The sequence below is a fragment of the Dasypus novemcinctus genome, chromosome 7 (assembly GCF_030445035.2).
Source record: "Dasypus novemcinctus isolate mDasNov1 chromosome 7, mDasNov1.1.hap2, whole genome shotgun sequence".
Classification (NCBI taxonomy): Eukaryota; Metazoa; Chordata; class Mammalia; order Cingulata; family Dasypodidae; genus Dasypus; species Dasypus novemcinctus.
Genome location: NC_080679.1, coordinates 101,557,719 through 101,577,226, shown reverse-complemented (window position 1 = coordinate 101,577,226; position 19,508 = coordinate 101,557,719). Strand labels below are relative to the sequence as shown.

At 34.6% G+C, this 19,508-nt stretch overlaps 2 protein-coding genes across 19 annotated transcripts in view; one reads left to right on the top strand and one right to left on the bottom strand.

Moving 5' to 3' along the window:
* Nucleotides 1–869, bottom strand: part of ORC4 (origin recognition complex subunit 4) — a 133,711-nt gene extending 132,842 nt beyond the window's left edge. Inside the window, exon 1 of one of the 3 annotated variants that reach the window (XM_058300965.2) lies at nt 719–869. In XM_058300965.2, the coding sequence (XP_058156948.1) occupies nt 719–800 (82 nt within the window). In that variant the 5' untranslated portion in view covers nt 801–869. The remainder of the gene's footprint in view (nt 1–718) is intronic. The other 2 variants (XM_071216456.1, XM_058300966.2) reach the window with 2 other exon arrangements.
* MBD5 (methyl-CpG binding domain protein 5) overlaps nt 32–19,508 on the top strand; it is a 438,647-nt gene continuing 419,170 nt past the window's right edge. For 6 of the 16 annotated variants that reach the window (XM_058300959.2, XM_058300953.2, XM_071216442.1 and 3 more), the window contains exon 1: nt 188–776. The gene's annotated coding sequence lies outside the window, so the exon portion shown is untranslated. Of the gene's footprint in view, nt 152–172; nt 777–19,508 lie in introns of those variants that run through there. The other 10 variants (XM_071216447.1, XM_071216449.1, XM_058300955.2 and 7 more) reach the window with 8 other exon arrangements.

Sequence of the window (19,508 nt, the reverse complement as noted above, 5' to 3'; positions counted from 1 at the left end):
TCCTGTCCCCGTCCCCGCCCCTCTAGCCCCTGCGACAATGTCTTCCGGGTCGCGAGCGCCTCGGAGACTTCTGGGAAACCATCTCATTTCCTCCCCTCCCCCTCCTCCTGCCTTCAACCAACCAGCCTTCCGTCAGGGAGGGACATGCGCAGTGAGTGCCTCCTATCTCTTCTACCCGACCCCCCTCCCCCCCAAGCAGAGAGACCCCAGCAGCAGCAGCAGCTGATGATGAAGAGAGAGGCAGTGGCAGAGGGGGGGCACCTTTTATTTCTCTTTTTAAAGGGACAGGACACTAATTTTACCCCACTTCAACCTTGAATTAAGGGGGGTGGGGGGAAGGCGTCTGAGTTCCTTCCCCCACCCTCCAACCCTGAGCCCTGAGAGGGGGATTGAGCCTGAGAGAGAAGGAGAAGGAGTTTCTTCTTCTTCGAAACCCCCCATCTACGACTCCTACCCCCTCACCCCTCTACTCGCCTCCCTCTCGAGCCCCCTCCACCCTCCTCTTTGGCCGTGAGAGGAGGAGAGAAAGACCAAAAGCCTCTTAGCAACACAGACCCTTCTCTGCTGCTGCTGCTGCTGCTGGTGCTGCTGCTGGTGCTGCTGCTACTGCTGCTGCTTGGCCCTGGCTGGAGACATCTCACTACACCCAGGAGCAGCCACTTCCCCAGCTCTCCTCCTCCTCCTTCGCCTCCTCCTCCTCCACTCCCCCCTTTATTACCCTTTGTGTCATCCTCCACAGCTCCAGGGAAGGCACTCAAAAGTGGGGGGCAGGAAAGGTAAGTGTGTCTGTGGGGCTTCATTGCCTTCTTCTGGTTCTGACTTTCACTCCGGGGCAACCGTAGCACCAAACCACATACGCAGTGGAGCTCGGGGGTGAGGAAGGGGTGGTGCTGGGGGGGGGTGAAGGAGGGGTTGGAGTGGGGAGGGGTGTGTGAGGTAGGTTGTTCATCCTGTCAGGGGAGGAAGGGCACTTTTATTTATATTTGCTGTTGTCAAAAGTGGTTTCTCTCCTCCAGCTAACATCTGATTGTGTCTTGCTCCAGTGGGGGAGAATACAAAAACAACCCCCTCCTTCCTCCAGTGAGGCGCCAGGGAAAGAGACAGAAAGAGGCACACTTTCTAGATGTCACTTAAAACATTCATTTGGAGAGCTTTTTTCTCTTTCTCCAGGAAAAGCTCCACTGCATTTGTTTCTGAGTGTGAAAATGTCGGGAGCTGGATTGTATTGGAACTGCTTATCCATTCGTAGACCTAAATGTTTTCCCCTTTTTGGTCTTGCATATGATTTGAATATTGACTTCAGTGTTGGAACAGACTTGATTGGTTTTTGCTTTGAGGGTTTAATTTTTCTTTTCTTTTTCATTTTGTCACATTTGCTAGAAAATTTCACGTTTAGTTGATAGAGGCCTTTGGTTAGGTTTTGACTTCTATTATTGCTTTTTTTGTATTAAATGTTTGATGTATCAATACATAAAGTTAAAGCTCAGAATACCTAAAGTTTAAATATCACTGGTATTGTCTCTTCCCACATAAATTCCTGATTTTTATGTCCCATAAAATGAGAATATTAGCTATTTTATAATAAATCTGGGAATTTTTCTAATCTTTGTAAGTTGTCTGAAGTAATCCCCATTGAAAACTTTATTTTGTTCTGGCTTCATGGAAGGCCAAACCTCTCCATCAGTAGTTTGCTGGATTGGTACCACAGGCAGGATTAACTGAATTATTTATTTACTGATGTAAAATGAGATGAGTTTTTCATTTCTTAGGGTACCAAACCAAATTGCTCACTATATGTGAAAAACAAATTTCTAAAACATATTTTCATGAATCAAAGACAGTATGAAATTGTAGTTAGTATATAAATTGTAGTTAGATTTACCTTGAAAGATAAATTCAGATTTAGGTTTATATTGTAACAATCTTGATAAATATCACTATTCTCCGTTTTTAAATGGTATATTATTAGTGAATGGCTTTCAAATTGAGTTCTATATTTTTATTTCACAGTTGCTAGAAAGTAGGTAGAAACCTTATATAGGCCTTTTATTAGGGCTTTTGTTGGAAAGTGGTATTTTGTTCCACATATACATTTCTTTATCAATTCCTTGAAGATGGATGCACATATGCACTTTCTCCCTTCCCCCCCCTTTCTCTTTCTTCCTCCACCCCCCAACTTCACGTACACACACATTCACACCCTTTTTTGTAACTGCATTTCTCTGATCCCATAATTTATGTCAGCAAAAAATATCTTTCTGTAAAGTGGCAGTTTTGCACTCAGACTGGTAATAAGAAAACAGCAATTTGATCAACTTGAAAGCATTGAAGAAAAAAAAATCTAGAAAGGTATTTGGTAAAATCTGATGTAGATATTATGAAGACATAATGCTCTTAATTTTTTATTTCTTGCTGGTAAAGTCAAGACATAATATACTTATTTTAGTGGCAGAACAACACTGTATATTTGTAGAAACTTGTTCTGTAAATTGTTAATTACTAACTATGCAGAAGTAGATATTTACACATGGAAAAAACCTGTGCAGCAATAAACAATATGGTCTTATTTCCCTCCTTTTCATTATAAATTTGAAAGTTCTTAACCTTTCTCTGAGGTGTAATTGGTGTGTTTAAGCAAAAACCTGTGCCAAGTTCAAATTTTTCCCTCAAACATCAATACTACTATTCCAGGTCAATTTATGATATCTTTTCCTCACCTTAAAACCTCAAGAACCTTAACTTAGGAGAAAGTAAAATTTAGTAACAAAATAAATTTTAAATAAAGCAAATTGAATCCTGCATGTAACTGTGGTAATTCCCCTAGGCAGCGGAGTAAAAGTTTAGTCTTGAGTAGAATACCTTTACTTACTTTGTTGCTATTTTTATTTGAAAATATTCCTTATCACACCATCCCTAGGGTCACCGGTTTATCGTTTGATGATTCCTCTTTCTCCAAAGTGTGATTTAACTTTCAGAAAACCCTTTATTTTTTAATGGCTTTAAATTGTTGATACTTTAGGATTGTAATTTTCCACTTACGTAACATATTGTAAGTCACTTTGCTCTTCATTTTCCCTGTTACTGAAGTTCAGAGAACTTGAGGGACTTGTCCAAGGTTCCATGGTCTGTAAGTGGACCCAACAGAGTCTAAAGAACTCAGGTCTCCCAAAACTCGTTATGCTACATTGCCTCATTTTTGTTTGTCAAAAATGAAACTTCCACACATGGTTCTGTGGAGAGCACTTAAAGGTTTTATATGGTGATACAGTCTTTTAAGAATATTAAGGTAAATAACTTTAAAGCCATAATTGTGACCATTTATAATAACTTATTGGTGGTGGTCTTCGTTAAGAAATGCTGATTTCACCCATCATGGATTATTACTATTGTGAGAATTTCTTTATTCCGGCATATGGGATTCCCTACCTCTCTTTCCTCTCCTCCCTGCTCTGATTTCTTCACTATCATCAAAATTTTTCTTATCAAGGAATTTTTTTCTTTGTTTTTACTTCTGCTTTCTTTTTCTAGTCAACAACCAGATTAAACCCTGTTAACAATATAGTACTAATAAGTAAAAACATATCCCCTTCTAATCCATGTACAGGATACAATTTGACAAAAAGTGATTTACTTCGAGTAAGGCATAGTAAAAAAACAAACATGTTCAGGTTATACTCACTTAAATTTTATTTCACTGAGTGACTGGTACAATTATAGGCTCTTGAAATAATTAGGCCACTTTTACCATCTCTGTAAAGCAACTATTAACTTAGGTGACAAGTTTCCCTGACTTTGTTTTTTTGGTCCTTACCCAGACAATTACCAACTTTCCAGTTTTCTATGGATATGAAGATTTACTCCTAGTCGTCAGTGGGACCCCATGAAGTCAGCCAGAAAGTCTATGTCCAACTTATGTACCTTTGCAAATTTGTCTGGATTTTAAATGTATGTGCAAAACAGATTGTATTTAACTATTCATTAAACATTTATTGAGCACCTACTGTTTGCAGATATTGTGCTAGGCATTAGAGAAACAAAGATAGTCCCTGCAGTTTAATGTAGAAAATACATCCTAACTGTGTTCCAAAATTGTATTGGTTATATTTTTATTTTCATGTTTTTACATAAAGAAATTTTATATTAATTAAATGGATAATGTTAGGTGCAAAATGCATGTGTAGGAAGTTTACTGCTGTATTTTATTAAAACTGAAAAACATAAAGAAAAAATTTCCCCTTAACACTATATTCTGGGGATTACTATTCTGTATAGGGTTGATTTGAAACCATGAAAATAGGCTATGTGACTAAGTGCTGGTTTTTAAGAGCTAACCATAATGCTCTTATTTGAAGATCACCAGCACTTCTCATTAAAGTCACTTCTTAAATTATTCTAAGAAATAAGCCCAAGTCTTCAAATTATATTTTTTCTAGAGTAAATTTTTAAATGTAATATAGCAAGTTATCTTTCTTGCTTCATTGGAATACATTACACAATTTCCTTTTGAATTTTTAGATGTTTTATACCATATTTTAACAAATCTGGCAGTATAACTTTGTATGGTTTAATTATCATGGATTAATTAATATATACTATTTAAAAATTTTGGAATTTTTAATGTTTACTAGATGTATTTCTCCAAGGTCCTCATTAGGAACTTCTTAGGTCTAGTTCTAAATAAGCTGTAAAAATAATCTTTATTATGTGATATTGTTTCTACTGCTTTAGTAAAATGAATTTGAAGTTTCTTAGGGGGATGTGTCACAAAGTTCCTGTCATGGCTTTCATATGCCCTTTTTTTAAGAATTTATTTTGTTTCTTTTATTTCTCTCCCCTCCCACTCCCCCCCCCCCCCCCAGTTTTCTGCTTTCTGTGTGCGTTTGCTGTGTGTTCTTCTGTGTCCGCTTGTATTCTTGTCAGCAGCACCAGGAATCTGTGTCTCTTTGTTGCGTCATCTTACTGCATCAGCTCTCCGTGTGTGCAGCACCACATCTGGGCAGGCACTTTTTTCACATGGGGCAGCTCTCCTTACTGGCCACACTCCTTGCTCGCAGGGCTTCCCTATGTGGGAAACACCCCTGTATGGCACGGCACTCCTTGTGCACATCAGCATTGGGTTTGAACCTTGGACCTCCCATGGTAGGTGGATGCTTTATCCATTGAGCCAAATCTGCTTCCCTCATATACCCTTGATAAGTTTATTAGTGAGAAAGAGGACTGGATTCCCTTGACCTCCTTAAAGTATACTTTTTAGAATAGTGTTGACTCACAGTTTAGAAGGAAGGGATGCCTCTGCTGATGCTGGATCTTATGAAGGTAGACTCTTGAGGCTTCCATTCTGATTGCTTTCACATTCATTCTTAAATTTCTATTTTAGTAATAATCATAGTAACCTTTTATTGTAAGTACTTAGCACTGTGATAAATTTATCAATCAAATCAGTCTTTAGAGTGGTCCTGTGAATTCTGCATTATTGTTCCCACGTTACACATGAGGAAATCAAGTATTGACAAAACAGCATGCTATCGTTATACACTAGTTATGTCACACTAAATTATGACAATTTCTAATTTAAACACACCCACAGTAAAGGGTTTGTATCAGTCCGATAAACATTATTAAAATCATGGCCCTGGTAGCTTATGGATACAATGATAGAAAATTTCTGAAAGTTTGCAAGGATGGAAAAACAAACAAAATCCCACCCCTTTATTAGGAACATATATGCAGACCAGTACAAAACTTGAAATAAAATATACATTGTCAGTCTTCTCTGTATGACAAAAAAGACATTTAGGCCTTATATTGAACTTCCTTTAATGTTCATGAAGTTACATTTAGCATTTTGTTAGATGAAGTTTGAAGGTTCCAGTGATTTGTGACCAATGAATATTTACTGTAAAGTTTTTTATGTAAGTATGTTGACAGTGTAAAACCTCTAAACAAGGGGGATTTTTATATTGTTTAGTGCTTTGGTGTATATGTACATATACCTTCAACATTTTCATGATTACTACTATTATATATATTAGATTAAGTTGAATGTGCTCTTTTTATTACAACTTAGAAATCAGCAATATTTTTAGTGTAACAGTGGAGAACTTGTTGGATTCTCCAGATGCCTAAATTACTACCAGTTATTTGAAATAGCTACTCAATTAAAATATGTTTTGGCCTAGCTAACAGTTGATTTTTACATTGTCTGCTTTTAAGAGAAAAGAGTACTATAAAAAATAATTCCTTTTTATTAATCAAGTAACTTTCATATACATCCAAAGTAATTACACATTCATCATATACGATTACATCAACTCTATTATCCTATAAGTATTTTGCCAATGCATTATGACCTGCAGATTTTGGAAACATTTTAAAATGCTAAAGAGTTATTCTATATCTATTATATTTCAGAAAGGAAAGGTTATTACAAATGTAGTTTCTTGCTTTTACAACATCTTAACAACCAAGGGGATAGAATAAGTCTATGGTTCCAAATAATTTCCTTAGATAACCTGAGGTTACTTCAGTTAAAAGTAAAAATTCTAAATCTTCAGTATTTTTCTGGTATTTCTTTTCATATAATATATCAGAAGTTGCAATGGCTCAGTATAACTCTTCAAAGATACAGGATGAGAATCAGATCTAACGTTTTAAGTTGTATCTTCTAATGTAGATGAGCATGATGGAAAAGAAAATCACTAAATGGTGTCATACCTGGTGACAGTGTGTACTTCATTTAAAGTTGGATGTGACAAATCTTGATTTGAATCCTTATTTCCGTTGACCTTTTCTTAAAGAAGTTGTATTTAAATTCTTTGTCACTAAGTAAATTATTAGAATGCATTTTCTTAAGGACTAAAATGGATTGTGTAACTCAATTACTGACTCAGCAATTGTGAAAAATTTTTATACTTCCGTGATTTGTTGTGTTCTTTTGTCAACCAACCAAGATTCTAGCAATGAGAAGGAAATTTTCTAGATAGGATAGTGTTAAAACTTACATTCCTGTGCTGTTTTTTTGTTATGTTTTGTTTTTTAGCATCTGTATTTTAGAAGTGAGAGTAAACATAAAATGTTTCTTAAGGTTGACCAAGTGCTAAATTACATTAAGATTTATCCAGTATCCCCAGGTATCTATTTTATGCACCTTGAATCCAGAACTGCCAACTAACCTTTTGGCCATTAGTTAGCTTAATCCATACATTCTTCTTATTAGTACCTAAAAATAATAATCTAGAATGCATAAGTACACTGATGTTGGGGGAGGGTAGTAATTCACATTCAACACAAGAAAATATTGATTTTTAAATAGCTTTCTTACTTGGGATATGCTGATCTGAAAAACAGCTGCCACGAAAGATAAAAAGGATTTTGATTTATCTGTCAAGTTAGATGTAAAGTTTATCACTAATGAATATTAAATGACAACAAAATATGTAGGAAGTCAAATATATGTTCCAGTAATGACAATATATAGAGTTTATTTTTTAACACTGTTCCAAAAACATTTTCCTTCCACATTTGTCAAATAGGAGTTTGTGCTGAAGGATTTCTAGACTATTTTAGAGACTGTAATCTAGTTAAAAGGTTTGTTTATGCTTCCCATCTCTGTTCTGCTGATGGTATTAGAATGCAGGCCAGAGCCAGACATCTAACTGTTTATAACATTGAAACTTCAATTAAAGCTACAGTGTTCAGTTTCCTATATATCTGAAAGCTCATACTAGCTACAAATAGCACCAGTTGATGGCAATGATTTTGTAAAGCTATAGGGCTTCCTAAATCATGCCACTCTTTATCAATTCTTTTTTCTTCATTTAGTGGTATTAACATCTAATTCTTCGTAGAATTCTGAGAATGATATTTATATTCTGTGAAACATGGGAGAATAAAAGAGCTGTGAAATATTTTAGTATTTTGTTTAATAATGATAAAACTTAACAGGCTATTTTGTTGAACTATTTAATTAGTCCAGTTTAGTTAAGACTGGTGAGTTCTGTAGTAGATTTTAGTTTTCTTTTTATTGATTTGACTCCTGTTCCAGCCTGAAGAACATGGCAGTATGTTGCTTATTAGAAAATAAAAGTAAGTCATCTTACTCCATGTTCCTATGTATATGAGAGGAGTCTAGATCTGCATAATGTAGATATTAATTTAATTTAATTTTGCTTTTTATGGCTGACACTCCTGCTCTTTGTAGTTTATCTGTTTTAAGCATGTTGGTAAACTTTTGAAAGTTTTTTGTTTTTTCTTTTTTAAGCTACTAAGAGGTTTGTTTTTTTTTTTTTAAGGTTTGTTTTATTTCTTTCTCCCCACTCCCTCGTTTTGCACTCGCTGTCTGCTCTCTGTGTCTGTTCGTTGTATGTTCATCTTCTTTTTAGGAAGCACTAGGAACTGAACCCAGGACCTCCCACGTAGGAGGAAGGTGCCCAATGGCTTGAGTCACTTCCGCTCCTGCTTGTCATTTCTTTCATTATGTTTCCTCATTGTGTCCCTTTGTTGTATCATCTCATTGCGTCAGCTTGGTATCTTGCTTGTCTTCTTTAGGAGGCTTGGGAACTGTACCCAGGACCTCCCAGGTGGTAGGCAGGCACCCAAGGGCTTGAGCCACTTCCATGTCCCTATTAAGTGTTTAAAAACCTTTCTTTACCAGATTCTGGTTTTGTACAGTTTACTTTGCTAAGTCAGAAAATGACTTGAGTTTTGTGTTAAATTTTTCTAATTAACAGGCAAATTGGCTATAATGAATAATTTTCTTTTTTATTAATCTAGCTTTTAGTTTTTGTTAATAGTAGATCTTGACCAATGAAGTGTTTACATTCTTTATGTATAGTTGTGGGTTTTTTTTCCTATTGAAATCTAAATTCATAGCAGGTATAAACAACATACTGTTTGGGAGAGATTAAAAATTTATTAGATTGAGTAATTGGTTAAATGCTATTTAATTAAGAAATATTCCAGTAAAAAGATCTACATTATTCATTTTCCTTGACACTGAAAGTAATGATTGATTTTAGAATATTATAACACATAAAGTTAGGAAATACTACCAGTACTATCTGATGATAAGAACTAAAAACAACCGTACAAAATTTAGATTTGTAGTTTAAAAACATGGAAAGAGGGGAGTGGATGGAGCTTAAATCATTGAGTACTGTCTTCCCACATACCAGGTCCTACGTTCAATCCCTTGCCTGTACCTCAAAACAAAACAAAAAACAAAAAACCATTGAAAGATCTCTCAGATGAGACAAAGCAAGTGGCAAAATAATGTGATAGTATTTTTCCATTTATTGAAAAGATATGCATACATAACATGTATATAATGTTTAAGAACAAATATACTACATGCACCATATATATGTTTATATATGTGTATATATATAATATAAGCCATATATATGTAAATATGTTAAAAGGTCTGGAAGATATGTACCAATTACATCCTTAATGTGTACACAGTTCATGTGTGGGTGTAGAGAGGAGTAGGAGAATAATAATCAAAGAAAATAGTCACATGACTATATCCTTTGCCTTGAAGAGAAGTGAGTATTGACTAACAGCATCATAGCTTGATACAGAATAAAGTCTGTCAGACTTATCTAACAGGGTGAAAAGCCTAGTTAATTGAGGGACGAACAATGGTTATAATCCTGATTTTCAAATATTTTGTTTCTGACAGCAAAATGTACTTCTCACTATTCTGGTAAAATAGACTAGGGAGTCGGTGATAGCTGAGAATATCAGTCATAAAGTGGTAGCCATTAGGCCAGTTTGAGCCCAAGGCAAGATAACAGGTGGCTCTAAGATGAACTTTTACTATTTTAATCAGCTATCCAAATTATTGTATTTTCACTCAGAATATAGATAACATTGTCACTCAACATTTTTGTACTGTTTTTGGTATTCAAGTACTAGATAGAATAGAGAAAAAAACAGAACAGGTGAATTGAAGATTAAATACTTTTTTAAAGTGACTTAAACAAGTGTTCGAAAAACACTTTAGGAACCTTTGTAAAATAACATAGAAGTTAGTATGCAGAAGAAAGAAACAATTAGAGTTGTGTGGAGTTAATCACAGTGGGCTTCCTGGTAGGACATACATTATTCAGAGTCTAGGTAGAGAACAGATACTAGGTTGACACAGTCAAAGGGGTAAATCAGGTAAAGACAGATTACCAACCAGATGAGGGGATTAGGAAGCTTATTTTTACTAGTCTGAAAGCTAGGATTAGAAATCAGAGTAGCCTGGTCAATTAGAGAAGTGGTTAGAAATAGTATACTTTACATTTATGTTTTAAAACTTTATTTCCCAGAATGCAGGTCAGAAAAGAAAAATCAGAAAGTATATATCAAGGGGAAAAAATAACTTGCACAAAAAATTAGGAAATCAATAACTTTGCAGTTATGACTAGAAAATCCATCAAATTCTGAAGCAAGTGTATGCTGAATATGAGTTGGAGATGCGCTATAATTAAAAGAGCAAAACATATCCGAGGATAGTAACAAGGTTCTTTTTCCTTTGATAAAGTTCATGCCGAGGCTGGTCCTGAGGATCATTAGTAAATAATACACTTTTAAAACAATAAGTCATATTTATAAGTAAATGCTAACAGTAACAGAGGGATATAGCTTATGTTTTCTCCATTTTTTTTATAAGCGTTATTTGCATCTAATTTATTTCCAGTTGGCTCCATCATGTAAATTACCAACCCACCCATTTCTACCACCAAGAATTGAACTTAGTTTATTAATATATTTCTGAAAAACAAAAAGTTTGAAGAGTTTTACCAATTATGGCCATGTGATCTATTTTCAGCTGAAAAGTCATAGTGATTTTTAAAAATATATATGTAGATATAATATATGAGTGGGTGTTTTTCGTAACTTTGTTGTTGTTGTTAACTTTTTTACCAGTGGTTTACCAATATATTTAACAAATTCGTTTGACAACTATTATGTGCTCACTGGGATAGTGAGCAAAAGTAGACATAGGTCATGACCTTCTTCTAAATTACATCCAAGAGATAAAGAAGGATATTAAATAATCATAAAAGTAAATGTATAGTTACATCTGTTCCAGTTGCAGTAGAGAGGTACATGGTATTTCATACGAGAACTTTTAGAATGAGGAAGTAACCCATCAGTGATAGCAAGGGAAGCTTGCCTAAGGAACTGTTTATTGAGCTGAGGTCTTAATAAATAGTAGTTAACTTGACCAGGGGGAAAAGAGTTCCTTAGGAAGAAGGAACAGCCTATATAAAGGCTCTGAGGTGAGAAGGAGCCAACATTATAGAAGTTAGCAGCAAGGGGGTGCATGGTGGAAACTGATACGTACTCATATGTAAATATAAAAATCATTATTAAAGATGGATATGATAATCTATTCGATTATGGAGTATTGTAAATTAACCCTAATTTATAGGCACTAATACATACACTAAGCTGATGCATGCTTCCTTAACACTTTCTATACCTGCTTTGACTATGAGGAAGTAGGCAGGGAATGGAGTAACAGAATAAGAGTTTTAGAATATTTATCATTAACACCTGTTAATGATAATTAGGAACACTTGCAGGGTATTGTTAAGGGACCATCTTTTTCCAATTAAAATTACCTATCTTGATGATTCCTTTGTATATGTCAAAATATTTGTGTATATGTGAAATGTAGGTTTTTCTACTGCCAGATTTCTTTTATTGTATATTGTTATACAATCTAAATATCTAATCAGAGATTAGTTTTGGGTAACTGGACTTTTTTCAAAATATACTAATGCCAATTGGAGAATTATCCTCTTTTTTATTAATGCCTACCTGAAAACACTTGTGAATTTTTGGCTTAAACTGGGTGGGAAAATAGAGTGACTGGCTGTAGAATAGACCAAAAAAGTTGATGAAGAGAGTGGATATAGCATGAGCATACTAAGATTTTGGAAAATAGGGTTCTAAAGTGAGAATTCTTAGCAAGGGTTGATGAGCTTGGATTTAAATTCCAAAAACATTCTTTTGGGGACGCGTTGGTGTGGGTGCAATATATTTATTAAATAATACACAGTAAAGCATAGACTTAGGGGTCCATGATTTTCACATAACTGGCAAAGGAACACGTGGAACAAAAAAGGTTAAGAGCCCTTGTTCTAAAGTACAGAATGATGCCTAAATCTAAAAGATGAAAGGTAGCTGACGGCTGAAAAAGTGTCTTTTACTTCCCTATTGAAGCTTTGATTTGAGATCAGGGTATGGAAATGTCAAACGTGATTAAACTGAATGATTTTTTGTGATATCTTTTCCTGTTTCTCATATTATTAATACTGAGTTCAATGTGCTTTTCCCCCCCAATAATTTCAAATTTACATGAAAATTGCAAAAAAACACAAAAACATACCCTCAAAAAATAGTACATAGAACACCAACATACCCCCATACCTGCATACACAAATTTACCAACTATTAACTTTTTGCCACATTTGTTAAACCATTCATTCTTGGTTATTTTATCTAATACCATTCATTCTTTGTTAATGTATTTAATCTAGGTTGGAATGATGATAGCATTGCTTGCAAGAAATAATGTAATTCTAGTCCCATATTTCTATATATTTGTGATTCTTTGGTAGTTTTTTTTTTGTTTGTTAGGGAATATGTAGGTTTATAGAAAAATTACGCAGAAAGTACAAAGCTCCCAAGTATTCTACTTTACATACGCAGCTTTCCCTATTATTAACACTTTGCATTAGTGTTGTACCTTTGTTACAATTGATCAAATATTATTATTATAGTTTTACTGTTAGCTGTAGTCTGCAGTTTGCATTACAGTTCACTGTGTTGTGCAATGCTATGGGTTTGTTTGTTTTTAAATGAATCAAATTTATTGTTACACATTAATAAAGCATACAATCCATACAAAATGTACAACCAGTGGTGTTTGGTATAATCACATAGTTGTATATTCTTCACTACAATTATTATTAGAATATTTTGATTATTCCAGAAATAGATTAGCAGCAAGGGAAGGATAGAGAGATTGATAGGTGGTTAGTTTGGGGATCTTTTTGTTTGTTTATTTTTTGTTTACTATTGAAATGCTATGGTTAAAAAAAAACTTCTAATTCAGATAACATATGTAAAACCTAAAGTTTCCCCTTTAAAACGCATTCAAATATACAATTCAGTGGTGTTAATTACATTGACAATATTGTCATCACCATTCATTACCAAAACTTTTCCATCACCCCAAACAGAAACTCTGTTCCAATTAAGCAATAACTCCCTATTCCCTATCTCCACTCCAGTCCCTGGTAACCTGTGTTCTAGTTCCTGACTTTCTGAATTTGCTTTTTCTAATTATTTCATATAAGTGGAATCATACGGTATTTGTCCTTTTGTGTTCCACTGCTTTCATTCAGCATGATGTCTTCAGGGTTCATCCATGTTGTGGCATGTATCAGAATTCAATTCCTTTTAGTGGCAGAATGATACTCCATTGTATTTATATGCTGCATTTTGTTTATCCATTTATCTTTTGGTTGACATATGAGTTGTTTATATCTTTTAGCTCTCGTAAATCTTGCTGCTGTGAACATGGGTGTATGGATCTCTCTTTGAGTTGCTGTTCTCATTTCTTTTGGGCATATTTAGAAGTAAGAGTGCTGGATCATGTATTAAGTAATTCTGTGTTTAATTGAAGAACCACAAAACTTTTCCACATTGCAACTGTGTACAATTTTTTCCTTATTTTTATCACATTTGTTATTTTCTTTTTTTAAAGTAATAGCCTTTCTCATGGGTGTGATGTGGTATCTCCTGGTAGTTTTGATTTACAATTCCTAATGGCTAATCATACACACCATCTTTTCACATTTTTTTTTCTTTTTTTTCCCTGCCATTTGTATATATTCTTTGAAGGAAAACCTCTTCAAGTCTCTTGTCCATTTTTCCTTTGGTTTGTCTTTTTGTTGTTGAGTTGTAGAACTTTATATATTCTAGATGTTAAGCTTTTATCAAATATAGAGTTGGCACATATATTCTCCCATACTAAAGGTTGTGTTTTTACTTTCTTGATAATGGCCTTTGCACACAAGTTTATAAAGAGGTTGCTGGCTTACGGAACAATCATACATAAAATACAGGATTCCCTTACACCACCTCACCACCAGCACATTGCATTCACGTGGAACATTTGTTAAAATTGTTGATAGCACATTTTAATAACTGTACTATTAATTAAAGTCCATGGTGTAATGTAGAGTTTCCTGTTCATGTAGTGTAGTTCCATGAACTTTAAACAAAATTTTTATTGTTACCATATATACAGTCTAACATTTCTCCTTTTAATCATATTCAGATACATTTTTCCATTGTTAATTGTATCCACAAATTTGTGCTACCATCACCATTGTCTATTACCTAAACATTTCAGTAATTACAAATATTTTAAGCCTTAACTTCCCATTCCTTACCCCCACCACGTAGCCTATATTCTATATTCTGACTATGCATTTGCATACTCAAATTGATTTAAGTCAATGAGACCATATAATTTTTGTCCTTTTGAGTTTGTGTTTATTTCCTTCAACACTATGTTTTCAAGGTTCATCCATGTTGTTATGTATATCAAGAATCCATTCCTTTTTACAGCTGAATAATATTCCATTTATGTATATACCACATTTTATTTATTCATTGGTTGATGGACATTTGGATTGCTCCTATCTTTTGGCAGTTGTGAATAATGCTGCTGTGAACATCGGTGTGAAAAAAACTGTTCGAGTCCCCGCTTTCAATTCTTTTGGGTCTGTACCTCGTAGTGGGATTGTCATGTTAGTTCAATTTTTAGCTTTCTAAGGAATCACCAAAATGCCTTTCACAGCGGCTACATTCCCACAAGCAATGCATAAGGTGTCCTATTTCTGTACATCCTCTTCAACACTTGTTATTTTCCATTTTCTTTACTAGCATCCATTTTAATGAGTGTGGTTTTGATTTGCATTTCCTTGATGGCTAATGGTATTGAGCATCTCTTTATGTGCTTTCTGACCATTTGTTTATCTTCTTTGGAGTGATATCTATTGAAACCTTTGACCTGTTTTTTAATTGAGTGGTTTGTCTCTCTGTTGTTAAGTGGAAGAATATCTTTGTATATTCTGGATATTAAATATGAGATATATGGTTTACAATTATTTTCTCCCATTATGTAGGTTGTTTTTTTACTTTCATTATAAAGTCCTTTAAGGACTTTAAGGACTCCTTAAAGGAGTGAATGTTTTAAGTTTTGATGAGATTCCACTTTTCTATTTTTTTGTTTTTTTTGCTTGTGCTTTAGGTGTAAAGTGTAAGAAACCATTGTCTAACACAAGGTTCTGAAGATGCTTCCCTACATATTTTCCTAGGAACGTGATAGTACTAGCTCATATATTAACTCTTTGGTCCATTTTGAGTTTATTTTTGTATATGGTATAAGGTAGGGGTCCTTTATTTATTTATTTATGAAACTGTAGATCCAGTTTCCCCATCACCACTTGTTAAAGAAATTGTACTGTTTCTCTTGAGTCGTCTTTGCCCCTTTGTCAAAACTCAGTTGACCATAACTGTGAGGATTGATTTCTGAGCTCTCAAATCAATTCCATTGGTCCATCAAGTTAGTCTTCATTCGGTACCCTGCTGCTTGGATCACTGTGGCTTTTACTAAGGTTTAAGATAGGGAAATGTGAGTTCTCCAACTTCGTTCTTCTTTTTCAAGACAACTTTAGCTATTCGGTGCTCCTTACCCTTACATATAAATTTGATGATTGACTTCTCCATTTCTGCAAAGAAAGTTGTTGGACTTTTGAATGAGATTGCATTGAATCTGTAAAGTGCTGTGGGTAGAATTGGCATCTTAATGATAGTCTTCCAATCCATGAACATGGAATGTCCTTCCATTTATTTAGGTCTTCTTTAATTTCTTATAGCAATGTTTTATAGTTTTCTGTGTACAAGTCCTTTACATCCTTAGTGGGATTTATTCTTAGATATTTGATTATTTTATTTGCTGTTGTGAGTGGAATAATTTTTTTGATTTTTTCTTCTGATTGTTCATTGCTGTGTATAGAAACTGCAGACTTAGGAGTGTTGATCGTGTACCCCACCACTTTGCTGAAATCATTTATTAATTCTAAGAGCTTTGTTGTGAATTTTTCAGGATTTTCTGTATACAGGATTATATCATCTGCAAATACGGAAAGTTTTACTTTTTCCTTCCCTACTTTGATTCCTTTTATTTCTTTTCCTTTCTTAATTGCTGTGGCAAAAACGTCCAGAACAAGCTTGAATAACAGTGGTGACAGTGGACATCTATGTCCTGCTTCTTTCAGTCTTTCACCATTAAGTAGGATGTTAGCTGTGAGTCTTTTGTATATGCCCTTTATCATGTTGAGGATGTATATGCCCATTCCTAGTGCTCTAAGTGTTTTTATCAAGAAGAGGTGCTGGATTTTGTGAATTCCCTTTTCTGTGTCAATTGAGATAATTATGGCTTTTCCCCTTCATTCTGTTAATGTAGTATATTAATTGATTTTTCTAATGTTGGACCAACCAGCCTTCTATGCCAGGGATACATCCAACTTAAACATGGTATATAATTCTTTTTATATACTTTTTTTTTTTTTACTTTTTTTTAACTTTTTTTTTCCATATACTATTGAATTCGTTTTCATATACTATTTTGTTGAGGATTTTTGCCTCTATAATCACAGGAAATATTGGTCTGTAGTTTCCTTTCCCTGTGGTATCTTTAACTGGCCTTGGTAAGTGGGTGCTGTTGGCCCCATAGAATGAATTAGAGAGTGTATGCTCCTATATTAGCCAAAGGGGAGCTGAAGCAAATTGCTAGAAATCAGTTGGCTTTTTGAAAGGGTATTTATTTGGGTTAGAATCTTATACTTTCAAGGTCATAAAGTGCAAGTTACTTCCGTCACCAAAGTCTATTGCTTCATGTTGGAGCAAGATGACTGCTGATATCTGCAAGGTTCAGCCTCCCTCTTCCTCTTAAGGCTCCACTGTCCCAGCTTCTTCAATATCAGCTGTAGGCTGGGATAAGTCTCTTCTCTCTCCTGGGGCATTCCCCTCTGGGCTCATCTGCTCTGTTCTCTGTGCAAGGTCAGCTGTAAACTCTCAAGCGGACAGCTCATCTCTCTTCCTGGGGCCTCTGCTGTGTCTAATGTAGCCTTCTCTCTTTCCTCACGTACCTGCTTCTCTGTGTATTTACTTCCCAGGGCTCCAGCATTAAAACTCCAACTAACTCCTCTGTCTTGTCATTTTCTCTGTGAATCCCCACCCACCAAGGGGGGTGGGACTCAACATCCCACTGAGGTGGCCCAGTCAAAACCTAATCACTACTCAATCAAGCAAAAGTGAAACCTGAATCCAATACAATCTAATATGCCCAGAGGAAAAGACCAGTTCACACACATAATCCAATATCTATTTTTGGAATTCATAAACAATATCAAACTGCTACACCTCCCCTTCAATTTTTTTTGGAAGAATTTGAGCAGAATTAGAGTTAAGTCTTCTTGGAATGTTTGGTAGACTTCCTCTGTGAAGCCATCTGGCCATGGGCTTTTCTTTGTTAGAAAGTATTTGATTACTGATTCAATTGCTTTACTAGTAATTGGTTTGTTGAATTCTGCTATTTATATTTATTAGTCATTGTAGGCCATTTGGGTGTTTCTAAGAATTTATTCATTTCATCTAGGTTATCCAATTTATTGATGTACAGTTTTTCATAATGTTTCTTATAGTCCTTGGGGGTTTGGTAGAAATATCCCCTTTTCATTTCTGATTTTTGTTATTTGTATCATCTCTCTTTTTTCCCTTTGTCAAGATAGCTAAAAGGTTTTCAATTTTATTGATCTTTTAAAAGAAGCAAATTTTACTTTTGTTGATTCTCTCTATTGTTTTGTTTCCTTCCTTCTCCTCACTATGGGTTTTATTTGCTCTTCTTTTCTTCTTTTCCTAATTGTACCAGATTTGAAATTAGGTCTCTTATTTGAAGTCTCTTTTCTTTCTTAATGTAAGCGTTTATAGCTTCAAATGTGCCTCTCAGCACTGCCTTTGCTGCATCCCATTTGTTTTTAGTATGTTGTATTCACATTTTCGTTTACCTCAAGATAGTTCCTAATTTCACTTCTGAGTTCCTCTTTAGCCCATTGGTTGTATAAGAGTATATTGTTTAATTTCCACATTTTTGTGAATTTTCTATTTTTCCTTCTGTTACTGATTTATAGCCTCATTCCATTGTGGTCAGAGAAGATACATTGTATGATTTTAGTACTTTTTGATTTATTGAGACTTGTTTTATGACCTAACATATGATCTATCCTGGAGAATGATCTATGGGCACTCGAGAAGAACATGCATTGTTTTCTTGTTGGATGAATTGTTCTATATATGTATCTGTTAGGTCTGATTGGTTTAGAATGTCATTCAAGTGTTATGTTTCCTTTTTGATTCTCTGACTAGATGTTCCATGCATTATACAAAGTGTGTATCAGAGTCTCCTACTATTAATGTAGAACCATCATTTTTTTTCCCTTAAAAATGTCAGTATTTGCCTCATATATTTTGGGGCTCTGCTCTTAGGTCCATCTGTTATAATTGTTACATTGTCCCCTTTATCAGTATATTTTGACCATCTTTGTCTCATAACTGTGTTTGACTTAAAGTCTATTTTATTCAATAATAATATAGGTCCCAGCTCTCTTTTGGTTACTTCTTGCATGGTATATATTTTTTCCAGTCCTTTCACCCTCAATGTACTGCGATCTTTGACTTTAAGGTCAGTCCCTTGCAGACAGCATATAGTTGAGTCATGCTTTCATATCCATTTTACCAAGCTCTGCCGTTAAGACTGGAGAGTTTAATCCATTTACATTTAAAGTCACTGCTGGTGATGTGGGATATACTTATGCTGTTGTGCTTTGTAACTTTTATATCATTTCTGTGCCTCACTTCTGTTTATGTCTACTTTTATATTTATTTGATTTTTTGTGTTGTACCATATTAAGTGCCTTCTCATTTATATCTGAATATATTTTCAATTGATTTTCTTTGTAGTTACCATTGGGTTAAAATTTAAGACCATAATATATAACATCATATTATGGTTTGATACCAACTTAACTTCAATAACTTGCACATGTACTTTTCCTTTATTCCTTTGTCCCCTCACCATTTTATTTGTACTTGTTACCACTTATATCTTTGTAGATTGTATGTCAAAAAACATAAATGTATTTGCATTTCAGCACCTGTAAGAAGTTAGAAGCAGACTTCCGTACCAAACAATACTCTACAATAATAATGACATTTATAATTACCCAAATGGTTACCTTTACTGCTTATCTTTATTTTCTTATGCTGCTTTGAATCACTGTCCAGTGTCCTTTCTTTTCTCTCTGAAGGACTCCTTTACCATTGTTTGTAGCAGGGCTTCTGGTGATGAACTCCTCACCTTTTGTTTATCT